The sequence below is a fragment of the Pipistrellus hanaki genome (genome assembly GCF_964339955.1).
Source record: "Pipistrellus hanaki genome assembly, chromosome: X".
Taxonomy (NCBI): domain Eukaryota; kingdom Metazoa; phylum Chordata; class Mammalia; order Chiroptera; family Vespertilionidae; genus Pipistrellus; species Pipistrellus hanaki.
In genome coordinates this window covers 130,243-143,757 of record NC_140524.1, presented here as the reverse complement: position 1 = coordinate 143,757, position 13,515 = coordinate 130,243, and the positions used below count along the sequence as shown (strand labels likewise).

Sequence of the window (13,515 nt, the reverse complement as noted above, 5' to 3'; positions counted from 1 at the left end):
AAAGAAGAAATTAAGAGGATTCTTTCAACCAGATTCTGTTTTAAAAATCTCTGAGCAAACCTCTGATTGGACTGCATGGAACTTACTCTCATCCCTCTAATGACAGTACCTTTGGGGGAAAGTTCTATTGATCCAGCCTGATTTATGTAACCACACCTATGACCAAGATTTGGGGTGTCTGTTGTTGGAAGCCCCTCTCCAAAACTAGTTCCCCAAACGATGTTTTTCTGGGAATTTATCATCAAGACTAGTAAGGAAAATGTCTTCCTAGGTGAGATAAGGCTGTGGTGAAGGCTTTCCCCTTGTAGAGGAAGGGAGAAGGAGAGGGAGAAATAGAAACATCAATGATGAGAGAGAATCTTTGATAAGCTGCCCCCTGCACACCCCACACTGGGGACCGAGCACACAACCCCAGCATGTGTCCTGACCAAAACTGAACCCAAGAGCCTTCAGTCCACAGGCCAACACTCCATTCACTGAGCCAACCCGCTAGTGCTGCCCCTTCTCTTTCTATAAGACTCCTGCAGTTTCCTACATTGATGACATTGTGCCGGGGACCCTTGCTTTGGAAGGCAGTTGGTCCACCTGTGTGTATTCAGGCTCGAACTTGGAGAACAGAAAGATATCCCTGGCCCGCTCTGGTCCTGGGGGGTCAGAAGAAGTGCTTGGCCCTGAAGAAGAGGGTGTGTGGGAGCCCCAAACGGCTCCAGCATTCCAGGGAGGCCAAGGAAGGAGGGCAGGCCCCAAGCCTGAGGGAGGGAAAGAGAGGAGGAGTTTTGCAGCTCAGCCCCTTGGTCTGGTCCTTCTACAGGGAAACGCGCGGCGCTGCAGAGCGAAGCTGAGGGCTGGAGCACCATGAGGGGACCCGCGCTGCTGCTGCTGTTGCTGCTGCTGCTGCTGTTTCCAATCTCGTTTACCCTCGGCTTCCCAGGTAGGGCAGGGGTAACCTCCTCTCAGCTGAGGAGGGGACAGAGGGAGGTGCAGAGAGTGTTCTTTGTTTGTGTCTGAAGCCTTTCTCGGCGCCCTGGGAGGGGAGGAGGCGGAGGGAGCCTCCTCCGGTTTGGGCAGGATTGCCAGCCCCTAGCTAGGCAACCAGTGGGGCCGGGATCCGGAGTCCCCTCTGTGTCTGGTGTTCCAGGAGTCCAAGTAGAACCATATTGGAACAGAAGGCGACTCTAAGAAGTTTGGGTGCGGGCTCTTTTTGTAGCCAGACAGCCAATGCGTCTGCGCTGCCTGTCACTACATGAGCCAATTCAGCAGAAGCAGGGTTGAATCCTATATAAGCGTTTATTCCAATCCTACTGGCAGCAAGGGGAAAGCAGCAGATCACCCACAAGAATCTGCTCTGACTCCCTTGCCAGCTGGCTGGTTATATACACACGAGGGAGAAGACAGCTACTTGCAACTGCCAGCTGCAGTGTAAGGAGAAAGGAAAAGGGGAAGGGAAAGTCCGCAGTCAGGCCTTCAGGAGCTCAAAGCCCAATAATATGGTGGCTAATCTGTGATGTTACAAACAGCTCAGCCTGTTCCTGGGACCAGAGGACAGTCAGCGTTTCTGAGAAAAACTCCCAGAGGGGGTCAGGGTCCAGGCGCAGCCATCAAATCAAAGTGTATCCTGTCCTTGGTCTGTTCTCAAAGATATTTCCTTACTGAGTCATGGACCCATTGAGGCATCTTATCATTTTACAGCCTCCTTTCATCCTCCAGTGTCCCAGGGTCTGTAAGAAAAGCTCTCATCTATAGTGAGTATGTGGTAAATAATTATTAGACAACAGTAGCTCTATTCTTATTACGTGCCTTTCCCCACTATCAGTTTCTCACTACCCAGAATTTTGACTCCTTACAAGGGGTTGCTCAGGGCCTGGTCTCAGCAGTCTGGAAGGTAGTCCTGAAACTACCACAGAGGTTTTAAGCCCTCCCCTGAAGCTGTATGCTGGGTCACTTGCGGATTCTTTTGGACAGCACAAGTGGGGCCTTGCCTACTGCTCCCAATCCCTTTAGCTGGAGATTCTGAGAAAATCTGAGCATCTGGGAGAGAGGCGCCCACTGAGCATGGTGACATGTGGCATGCACTCCATTAGCCCCAGGAAAAGAGGATGTAGCTTCTTGAAGGCGTGGTCTGTAGATTCTAAAGGAAACCTGGTATTTATTAGAGTTCTTCTGGTATTGGGAAAAACTTTATTTTTTAAAATATATTTTTATTGATTTCAGAAAAAGAGAGGGAGAGAGAAACATAAATGATAAGAGAAAATCACTGATCAGCTGCCTCCTACACACCCCCTATTGGGGATCGAGCCTGAAACCTGGGCATGTGCCCTGACCGGGAAATGAACTGTGATCTTCTGGTTCATAGGTCCGCACTCAACAACTGAAACATGCTAGCTAGGTGGCAAAACCTTCTTTAGAGATGCCTCTTAAAAACCTAAAGCTTGCCCAAGGGGCGTGGTTCAGTGGTTGATCATTACCTATGAACCAGGAGGTAACAGTTTGATTCCCTATCAGGGAACATGCCCAGGTTTCAGGCTCGATCCCCAGTAAGGGGCAAACAGGAGGCAGCCAATCAGTGATTCTTATCATCGATGTTTCTCTCTCTCCCTCTCCATGCCTCTCTGAAATGAATAAAAATATTTTTTAAAGATAGAATAAAAAATAAAAACCTCAAGCTTATTTCTTCATCTGGGACTCTTAGGTTAGCAGAGTTTCAGAGGAGCAGGGCAACATGGATGCACCCTTGTGTCCATGAAACTGAGAATAAATCCCTGGGAAAGTGGTTGACGTAGATAGGGTGTGCCAATATTTGGCTTTGTGATCCACACAGTGGGCAGTTTAAATCTGGGGTCTGAGAAACAAACCCACTGAGTTATAGATGAAGGATATCATGGAGGATGGGGAGGCAGGGACAGGGTTTCCCCAATATGTGCTTGGGAGATGTATGAATGGCTGCTGGAAATTCTCAGCACTTGTGCAAATGAATGAGTCAAACAAATGTATGAAGTGATAAAGAGGAACATTTGTGTTTTGAGCTGACTCTTGCAAGTTTAAGCCATTTGTTAGGAACTGATTCTGGGCAAAGTGGAAAGGAAACTTTATCCTCAGTGCCACACTAGTGCCATTCCCATCCCCTTTAGCAGGAGTCAGGTTAAAAATTAACCCAGAGGGGAAGGGAAAGCAGGGGGAGAAGTTGAGGCCATTGTACTCTAATTTGGGAGGCTTCTTTGAGCTGCCTGTACATCTGGTGGAGCCTTTCTCAGCCAAGGGCCCTCTTCTCTTTTACCATCTGACTGCCATCACTCCTTTTCTGTGCCCTCCACTCTGTTTTCTCTCAGTTTCCACACTTGTATAGTGTGGATTGATGCCAGGGTCCAGCCACCCACAGAATCATGGGTTTCCCATGCTGGGCACTCACCACTCTCCCTGGCTGCCCTGGCTCCTCCAGCCAGCAAGCAGGCTTCCCTCTACTAGAAGCTACAGCTCTCCTCATTGCTAACCCCTATCCTGATTCCTCACCTGCCCTCAGTCTCTGCTCAGATCCCACATGAGCAGAAACCAATTGAAGAACCTTTCAAAGCCCTTCCTTGGCTCCTCTCCACAGGGTCTCTCAGGAAATGTGCTTGGCTGGGACTATTGAATCCAAAGATGGGGGTTTCACTCTGAGCCCAAAGTTTTGGAAAGCTGGGGAGGGTATATACTCTAGGCCAGCATGTCCTGAGAAAAATCACCCTGTGTGCGGGGGGCAAGATTTTGCAGATCATTTCAGAGGCACCGTCTTAACAAGTGGACATCATGTTTCCAGTAAAAGAGAAGGTAAGAGGCCCACAATCAAGAACCTCTGAAAGAGGGAGATGAGATGTAGGGCCCCATTAGCCTCCTAGTTATATAACCAGCTGCAATTTCACAGCAAATCTATCCAAGCTAGAGTAAATCCTTCCCATTCCCACTCCTAGAAGGTTAGGCTTCTTTGCAGCCTAACATAGACATAGTACCCTGTTTCCCCAATATGGTTGCCCCCATGTGGTCAAAGATCCTGCCCCTATGTGGACACAAGATGGCCACTACAAGATGGCCAGCAGGGGAGGGCAGTTGAGAGGGACCATGCCTGCAAGGGAAGGTAGTTGGAGGCAATCAATCCTGCAGGGGAGGGCAGTTAGGGTTGACCAGGCCTGCAGAGGAGGGAAGTTGGGGGCAAACAGGCTGGCAGGGGAGCAGTTAGACATCAATCAGGCTGGCATGGGAGTGGTTAGGGGGTGATCAGGCTGGCAGGCAGAAGTGGTTAGGGGTAATCAGGAAGGCAGGCAGGCGAGCAGTTGGGAGCCAGCAGTCCTTGATTGTGAGAGGGATTACCACCAGGGATCAGGCCTAAATGGGTAGTTTAACATCCCTCAAGAGGTCCCAGATTGGAGAGGGTGCAGGCTGGGCTGAGAGATACCCCCCTGCCCCGTGCACAAATTTTGTGCACTGGGCCTCTAGTATATGTATAAAAGGCTAAGTGACCAGCCAACCAGCCGGAAGGTATGACACACACTGACCACCAGGGGGAAGATGCTCAACACAGGAGCTGCTGAACCACAGCAACTTTGCAGAGTGCCCTCTCACACTCTGGGATCACTCAGGGGATGTCGGACTGCTGGTTTTGGCCTGATTCCCATAGGCCAGGCCAAGGGATCCCACCTGCTGGAGGGACCACACTCACTCCTCAGACACCCTTGGAGTCCAGGTGCCACCCCAGGGGAGGGACTGAGGGAGATTGGCTCCAGGTCATGTACAGCCTGTCTCACCCAGCCCCATCAGCCATCTTCTAATTAATTTCCTTTCAATGTGCACAAATTCGTGCACCAAGCATCTAGTGTAAAAACAAACAAAAAAAAACACATGTGTGGAAAGTTCCTATAGTCAAGTTATCTGCATTGTTTTTGCACATGTATAAGGGGAAGAGTTTTGATTCTGTTGTTAAATGAACTCTTTTTTTAAAATATATATTTTGTTGATTTTTTACAGAGAGGAAGGGAGAGAGATAGAGAGTTAGAAACATCGATGAGAGAGAAACATAGATCAGCTACCTCCTGCACACCTCCTACTAGGGATGTGGCCACAACCAAGGTGCATGCACTTGACTAGAATTGAACCTGGGACCCCTAAGTCTGAAGGCCGACGCTCTATCCACTGAGCCAAACTGGTTAGGGCTAAATAAACTCTTGAAACCTTATATATATATGAGAGTTTGGAGAATTACTGCACCTACTTCTATCAGCAAGGCTGAAGGTGGAAATGAGTGATATGGCCACTAAAAGACTCCATGAACCTTACACCTGGAGAAAGCTGGTTAATGTAGTGTGTGTTGGCCAATCAGGAAAGCTGAGTGAAGTTTGTTAAATGCCATCCCATACCAGACCAGCCAAATGAGTCTTCTGAAATGCCACATTTGGATATATGTTTTAGGAACAGAACACCTGGCTCAGGATATACAATTAAAGTCTCAGGCAGGCTAGGCTAGAAATTTCTATTTGGATTTAAAACCTGTAATCAGCTGACAAAATCACTCTGCATTAAAAAGTGGAATGCTGGGGAGGGGAGAGCAGGACATTTTCATCTGGCATTTTCTTTACTGATAACACTGCTTCTCACTTCACAGTATTGTGCGCTCTAAGAGATATTGGAGACCATTGTTAAAGCACTATCTTCAAACCTTCCCATCTCATCAATCCTCACAATTGAAATACACCCCTCTCTTTTTTAAATATTATTATAACAGTATCACTTTTAGTCTCTGTCACTCTAACTCACTCTACTGTCTTTTGCCAGCTTCTGATCTTTTAAGTACAATTTTACTTTAGTGCCATTTGAAAAAATATATTTGTATTGATTTCAGAGAGGAAGGGAGAGTGAGAGAGAGATAGAAACATCCATGATGAGAGATAATCATGGATCGCCTGCCTCCTGCACACCCCTCTACTGGGGATTGAGCCCACAACTCAAGCATGTTCCCTGACCAGAAATTAAATTGTGACCTTCTGGTTCATAGGTTGGTGCTCAACCACTGAGCCATGACAGCCAGGCTAGTACCATTTTTTATAATTTCACTTTCCTACTCAAAGATGGAGAGTAGCAGCTCCATGTTCTCTCTAAAGTTAACTAGAAAGTCCTCAGATGTTCTCAGGGGGCTATACAATTTGCTTCTAGCCTAATTTTACATTCCTTCTCACCTGATTTCCTAAAGTCTGACCAAAATAGATTACCTGTTTTTATAGAACTTGAGTGACATTCTGCCACTTCTTGGTATTATAGTTTCCTGAACCTGGACTGCTTTCCCCTTCTAGTCTGTTCAAATTCTGCCCATCGTCCAGTGATACCCACACTTCAGAAGAGGGGCTGAAAGGGAACTCTGATACACTGCTGGTGGAAGTGCAGACTGATGCAGCCATTATGGAGAACAGTATAGAGATTCCTCAAAAAATTAAAAGTGGAACTCCCATTTGACCCATTCATGCCACTTCTAGGAATAAGAATCCTGAAACACCAGTCAGAAAGGATATATGCACCCTCAATTTACAATAGCTAAAATTTATAAACAGCTTAAGTGCCCATCAGCAGATGAGTAGATTAAAAAAAAAAACTGTGGTACATCTGCACAATGGAACACTATGCAGCTATAAAAAAGAAAGAACTCTTACCATTTGCAACAGCATGATAGGACCTGGATACTATTATGCTGAGCAAAATGAACCACTCAGAGAAAGATAAGTATCGCACGATCTCATTCATATATGGAATCTAATGAATCCAATAAACTGATGATCAAAAATAAACCCAGAGTCATAGAAGCATGAACAGGCTGTTGAACCTCAGAGGGAAGGCAGGGGAGGTTGAGAAGAAATCAACCAATGAACTTTTATGCATATATACATAATACATGGACACAGACAATGGGGTGGTGAGGGCCTGGGCGGGAGGGGAGCAGGCTGGAAGAGGTTAATGGGGGAGGGGGAAGGACCTATGTAACACTTTCAACAATAAAGATTTTTTAAAACCCAAAACATCTGTAAAGCACAATAAAGTGAAGTGGAATAAAACGAGGTATGCCTATACTTCTAGATTCTGAGCTCTTGAAGGCAGAGTAATACTATGTCTTACCCTTCTTCCCTATTTCCCACCGTGCCTACTTGAGCACCTTGAGCCAGGTGAATATTTGTGCTTATTGAGTTAATAATTTCCTGTAGTTTGGGTGCTTGACTATTGGAACGAAAAGGAGCTGAGAGAAACACATGTGCAGGTAAACAGGACTTTGTGCCACAATGAATCTAGATACATAGGGAGTAAGGCTTACTGGCATTAGAGGTTGTGTTTAAATCCACGAACACCCTCTGTTGAGGCCATAACTTTCTCTATTGGGGGCTGTAAGATGAGAGACTGACTACAACCACAAGCTGGAGTTTGCATTTATTATTTTTGTTGGCCACTTTGCTCTGGCCCCTTCCAAAGCAGTTGAATGGTTTCCTTAGTAAATGCAAATGTGTGCTACATCAATTACCCTTTCAGAGAACACAACTGAAATGAGTAATTGAAAATGAAGATTGAGTTTAAACAGAAGGTTTACTTTTGCCAGGCTATAGCAAAGTATGGAATTGTAGAAGCCAAGTTCTGATTAATAATCAGATTAAAGATTCACTTCCCCAAAAGCAGTGTGGCCTGGTCAGTGTGGCTTAGTAATATGAACCAGGAGGTCACAGTTCGAGTCCCAGTTGGGGCACATGCCCAGGTTGCAGGCTCAATCCCACTAGGGGGCATGCAGGAGGCAGCTGATTCCTGATTCTCTCTCAGCATTGATGTTTCTATCTCTTCCTCTCTGAAATCAATAAAAATATATACAAAAAGCAGTGTGAATAATAACCTCTCTTGAGTTCCAGTTTATAAGGAGTTTCTCTGGCCAGCTCCTTGGTTCTTGATTGTATGACCTCGTGACTGTCATCTTTTATGGGCCATTGTTTCAGGGGTTTTAGGCCTGAATCTTTCTCTTGGATATTTGATCTTAGTTTTGAAAGAGAACCAGTTTCTCCCTTCTCCAATGAAACCTGGGCTCTGTCCAGAAATTTACTTTTCAAAGTGGACACTGAATAATGGAGTGTTTAGGATACCAGGATGAATAATGGAAGGAATTCCTTTGTCAGTCGCTTTCTGTCGTAAGGAGAAATAGACACTGGGTTATCTAAGGTGATCAATGTTATAACACAGATGGGTTGACAGGCCTAGGAGTGCAGAGATAAGCCATGGAGGGATATTGGGCTTGGATATTGAAGAATGAAGCTGATAGATACTGCTGCCAAAGATAATGGCACTACAGGCACATAGAAGGATAAAGTAGGAGACCTGTGGGCCTCTCTAAGAATTTTTTGAAATTGGAAACAAAAATCTGTGTGGGTGTTCTTTTGCCAACCTGATTCAAAACCACTGTTCACTAGATTGTCTTAATGAATTCTATGAGAGAATGTGCACTTAATGGGCACAAAAATCAGCATACAAAGTAAGATGAAATTGCTAGAATAGTGAAACTTTAATTGAATTAATGGGCAGGTAGTCTTGAGTTATAACCAATGGTAAGATTTCCTGTTCTCCTCATATAAAAAGTAACAGCAAACAAAGCAGACATATTCATAGACTGGAATTGCCTTCAGGCTTGGGCTGGCAACTGGTTGTACACCCCTTCTCTTACCCCTCCCCGCCAGTTAGCATAGTGTATAGGGCATTGGAGGAAATATTTAGTCAATATCTGTAAATTGAGTGATTGAGTGATTGAAATAAGTGTGACAGGGAATCAACACATTTATATGTAAAATATTCCTACAGGGTTTAACCAGAATTTCCAAGAGGATATTTCCCAAAGAAAAAGGAATGCTATGTAGCAAAATGTCAGGAAATTTGCCGTACTCTGAACAAAAGATCCATTTGAGCAGGCAACAATTCAGGGCATAGCAAGTTGCTGAGGCTCTTGGATTTCCTATCACTCTAGGACACTATTCTTGGAGACTTAGAGGCTCTGGGGAGTTCTAGGGATAGGATTTTCAGATAAAGATTTAAGGATAAAGTCTGTGCAAGAGAAAACTCATTGGTAGCATTACTAAGCTCCCAAATTTTCCAGATGATAATTGTTTGCACCTGGATCTTACGGTTGCGTGGCGCTCTGGCCTCAGAAACCTCTGGATCACTCATGCTCAGGCTGAATGATTCACTCACCCATAATCCTTAGCTCATACTGGATGCCTCTTTATGTATTATCCTCCAGGGAGATGATATATGGGTTTGGACATAATAGCTTGGATTCTCCCAGAGGTTTGGGGTTGTAAATTGAGTATATTGGGTTTAAAACTATTTTTATGAGTAATAGACAGATCCAAACATAGAATTTGAGGGAGGACTTTCTGCCTTAGACTTAAAATATAACTGCACTATTTCTTCTTCCTTGCTCTTACAGTGACCTGCAATGTGATGGCTCACATGCATCAGGGACTTGTTTCCCCTGCTGCCACTGGCTGTTTGCAGTGTCTGTCCAGTAGTGCCTTGTGAACATCTATCTTTTCAATGCTGATTGCACCCCAGGACCCTTGGACAGAAGGGTACTGTTGGGTAACAGAGCTGAATGACCCTGCCAGTTCCAGGATCCAAGAATGTTCAAAAACACTGTTTAAATTAAGGCCACAGATTGATTATTGAGCCAAGGTTTGACAGGCTCATTGTGGAGTGGTAAAACTCCCTTTTGAAACCTTTTGGACCAGGGCAAGTGTTGGTGTGGTCCACCCTCTGAGACTCTGCCCCCACAGTGGCCATCTGTGTAGGAACTCTAACTTGTTGCCACTGACTCAACATTTGTCAGACAAAGGCTCCGATTCCTTTAAATATCCAATGTTGAAATTTTCTTTCCACTTAGATTTTAACTCAGCTTTCCAATGGGTTGTTTCACCACTAGCTACTCTGATGAATCTGATGCCCCTACCATGTGAGCAGGTACTAGAATCTTGTTCATTTTGTATCTTCATGGTCCAGCAGAGACTTGGCTCATGGAAGGCTCTCAGTAGATCTGTGGAATGAAATCTGCTGGGGAGCATGCCTCTGGATGGCCCTGACCTTCTGGTTGGTTGTCTTAGGCTCTATCTAATTTCCCTCAGGTGTTTCTCACCCGCATCCAATCTCCCCTGCATTGGCCATCTAATTCATGGAACTGTGGAACTTCAGACTGGGAGGTGCACTTGAGATGCAACACTTTGCTTCCTAATGATGACATTCCCCACTCCCAAGACTTAGCTTGATGAAGGAATTTCTCTGGGGTCACACAGAAAGTTAGAAGACCTGGGTTTAGAACTCATTCTAGTGACTCCCATTGGCAGTTATTGAATGCAACTTTTGAGTGGCCATTACATGTTGGGCATGATGCATGGCACCAAGGTTAGGCAGACAAGAATTAATGACATTGAGTATTCACTGAGCCAATATGCTGGGTACATTCCAGCATATTGACACTTGGTTGCAATCTCAGGGTCTCAACCTGGGGCTGCTTGGATATTCCTCAATGGTTCTGAGACATTCTGACCCATAGCCAGTTCTTGCTCCATTTTGTCAAAGTCCCTCCAATGCTCCCTCCCTATGACACTTGCTTTGAGTTCCCCAACAATATATAATAACATTTTAACAGCTTTATAGAGACATCCCATAATGCTCATTTAAACTAATTCGAGGATTTTTAGTACATTCACAGATTTATTTTGATGGAAATGCTCTGAAATTGTGGTGTATCTGTCACCACAATTTTAAAGCATTTCCATCAAAACAAACCCCACAGCCCTAGCTGATTTGGTTCAGTAGATAGAGTGTCAACCTGAGCACTGAAGGGTCCTTGGTTCTATTCTAGTCAAGGGCACATGCCCATATTGAAGGCTTGAGGCAGACAATCCATGATTCTCTGTCATCATTGATGTTTATATATCTCTCTCACTCTTCCTTCCTCTCTGAAATCAATAAAAATATATTAAAAAAATAAGTTTAGCCCTTTGCAAAAATAGGATGGCTTGCTTGTTTAAAAACTACCATGCAATAGCTCCCTTCCTCTCCTTTTCTCCCTTTTCCTGTTGGCTTTACTTTCATCGCTGCATCCTCTAGACTTTCTTTCCCATCTCCGATATTCCTGAGATAAGCATGTGCATCCTTTAGGTCCCTACTTCCCCTCTACGAAAACACAAATCCCACCCTTAGAGGGCTTCTGACTTCATCTCTTATTAAGTCCCTCTGCCAGCAGCAGCCAAGCATACCTCTAGTGATTGGTAACAGGGTCCTTGCAGGGTTTTGTCGTGCAGCTAAGCTGTCCCTTAGAAAAACTTCAGCTCTTCAGAAATCCACACTAGTGTGATTTAGAGCTGCTCCTGTCTCTATAAAAAGACCTGGTACCCTAATACAAAGCTGAAGGTGGATGGGCCTTTGCTACCTGCTGAACAAACTTCCTTGATGCTGCCTGATTGCTGGGCAGCAGGCTTGGGTCTCTCCATATCTGCTGCCCTGCCAAGTTTCTGCTAGGTGGTATGGCCCACAGCCCTCTACTGCCCTGATCCTGGATCATGGCTGAAGGCTTGACTTGGATATCTGTCTTTCACAGGTTGTTTTTCCCTCAGAAGACTGTAATCTTACTGATGATCAGGAACATCCCTAGTAGAACATTTTCCAAACTGGCTTCCTTGAAGCACTGCTTCCCAGAGAGATTCACAGATATTCTATGGGAAGCAAAATGCATTCTAAATAAATTGTGCTGGATTAAGTAAGTTTCTGGATTTGCAGGATTGTGCAGGGTCATTGATATGCTAATGTACCATGTTACCCTCTGGGATCAATTCCAGTCAAGGGCACATACTGGAGTTATGGGTTCAATTTCCAGTAGGGGACTTTCAGGAGGCAGCCTATAGATGATGTTTCTTTCTTATCGTTAATGTTTCTATATCTCTCTCTCCCTTCCTCTACTTTCAAAGTATGGTCCTCAGACCTGCAGCAGCACATTGAAACTTATTAGATATGTAAATTCTTGGGTTCCACCCCAGAGCTACTGAGTCTGGATAGGAGGGAAAGTGGCCCAGCAATGTGATTTAACAATCCTTCTAAGTAATCTGGGGCATGCTCCAATGTGAGAACCACCAGTGTGAACATTTCCAAATTTTCTCAGAACATCTCATTAGACTAGTGTTTCCAATTTGTTGTTTTTATTTTTTAATATATTTTTATTCCTTTCAGGGAGGAAAGGGGAGGGAGACAGAGATAGAAACATCAATGATGACAGAGAATCATTGATGGGCTGCCTCTTGCATGCCCCCTACTGAGGATTGAGCCCACAACCCGGACATGTGCTCTTGACTGGAATAGAACCTGTGACCCTTCAGTCCACAGGCCAGTGCTCTATCCACTGAGCTAAACTGGACAGGGCCGCATTTGTTGTTTTTAAAGGAAACTGTTTGTTTTGTTTGTTTCAGGACAAGACATTTGAGAGGATGACATTAGATTTTCTGAAGCATTTATGGTGGTAATGACCATTGCAGGCTCAAGGGGTAAAAAAGGAAAGAATTAAAAAAAAAAAAAAAAAAAAAAAAAACCTTTGAGAACCATCATCTGCTCCATGTCTATCCTGCTAAATAGTTGTGAGCACACTTGGTTAGAAGTTTTCTCCAGTTGAAAGCCACCCACATTTGGCTGTTACAAACGTGTTCTTTAACATGTGTTTTTGTGTATTAACATGTGAAGAAAGCTGGGAACAGCTTTTGGAATGTATTTCTCTTACCCGGTGCACATTACCTCCCTTTAGAATATTCTCTTTTCTTCCCCCACAAAAAGTTCTTCATCCAAATCCCTAACCCATTTTTTTCCAGGCCAGCCAGATCCAAATTGCTTTCGCTGGTACCCTTGACATGGAAAAGCCTCTGGAAGTTTTCAGATCTGAGGCTGTGGCCTGTCCCCAGACAGTGCTTCTCAGTGCAGGACATCTTTGCATTCCTTCTCAGAACTCAGCTCATTCCCTCTCATTCCAAAGTTTCCTCCTGCACCACTCCATATAGTGGCCAGCGGTGTCCCAGTCATGGCTCTGAATGTGAACTGTTTTCATTCTGTGCTATGTTTGTAAATACTGTGTTGTCACTTAGTTTGAAAATCCTAGCAACATTCAGGCTTGCAGGTAAAGTGAGAGGAACCCCTAAGTTTCCTTGCCCAGATCTTTACTCTGTCTTCATTTAAATGATGGTGAGGCCTTAAGACCTCAAGAGCTGAGGTGGGTGGGTGAGTTATAGATTTGTTTTTGCCTTCTAAACATAACTGAAAAGAAGGATTGCCTCGTGTTCCAGAAAACAGAGGCTATTTGATGCCCCAAAATATGAACATGGTGTAAGAGTGAGCTCTTCTCCAGCTCAGCATCTCCCTAGCATGCTCTATAGCTCTCTGGTGTGATGTGGCCTTCCTCATTTCTTGGATTTTTACTGTGTCTGAGTTGACCTCTGTGGGGAA

General features: G+C 44.7%; 1 protein-coding gene across 4 annotated transcripts in view; it reads left to right on the top strand.

The window, feature by feature from the left end:
- Positions 1-819: 819 nt before the first annotated feature.
- Positions 820-13,515, top strand: part of SRPX (sushi repeat containing protein X-linked) — a gene marked incomplete at its 3' end in the record, with an annotated part of 76,283 nt that continues 63,587 nt past the window's right edge. For 3 of the 4 annotated variants that reach the window (XM_084870683.1, XM_084870685.1, XM_084870684.1), the window contains exon 1: positions 823-931. In XM_084870683.1, the coding sequence (XP_084726809.1) occupies positions 856-931 (76 nt within the window). In that variant the 5' untranslated portion in view covers positions 823-855. Of the gene's footprint in view, positions 932-13,515 lie in introns of all 4 variants that reach the window. The other variant, XM_084870682.1, reaches the window with a different exon arrangement.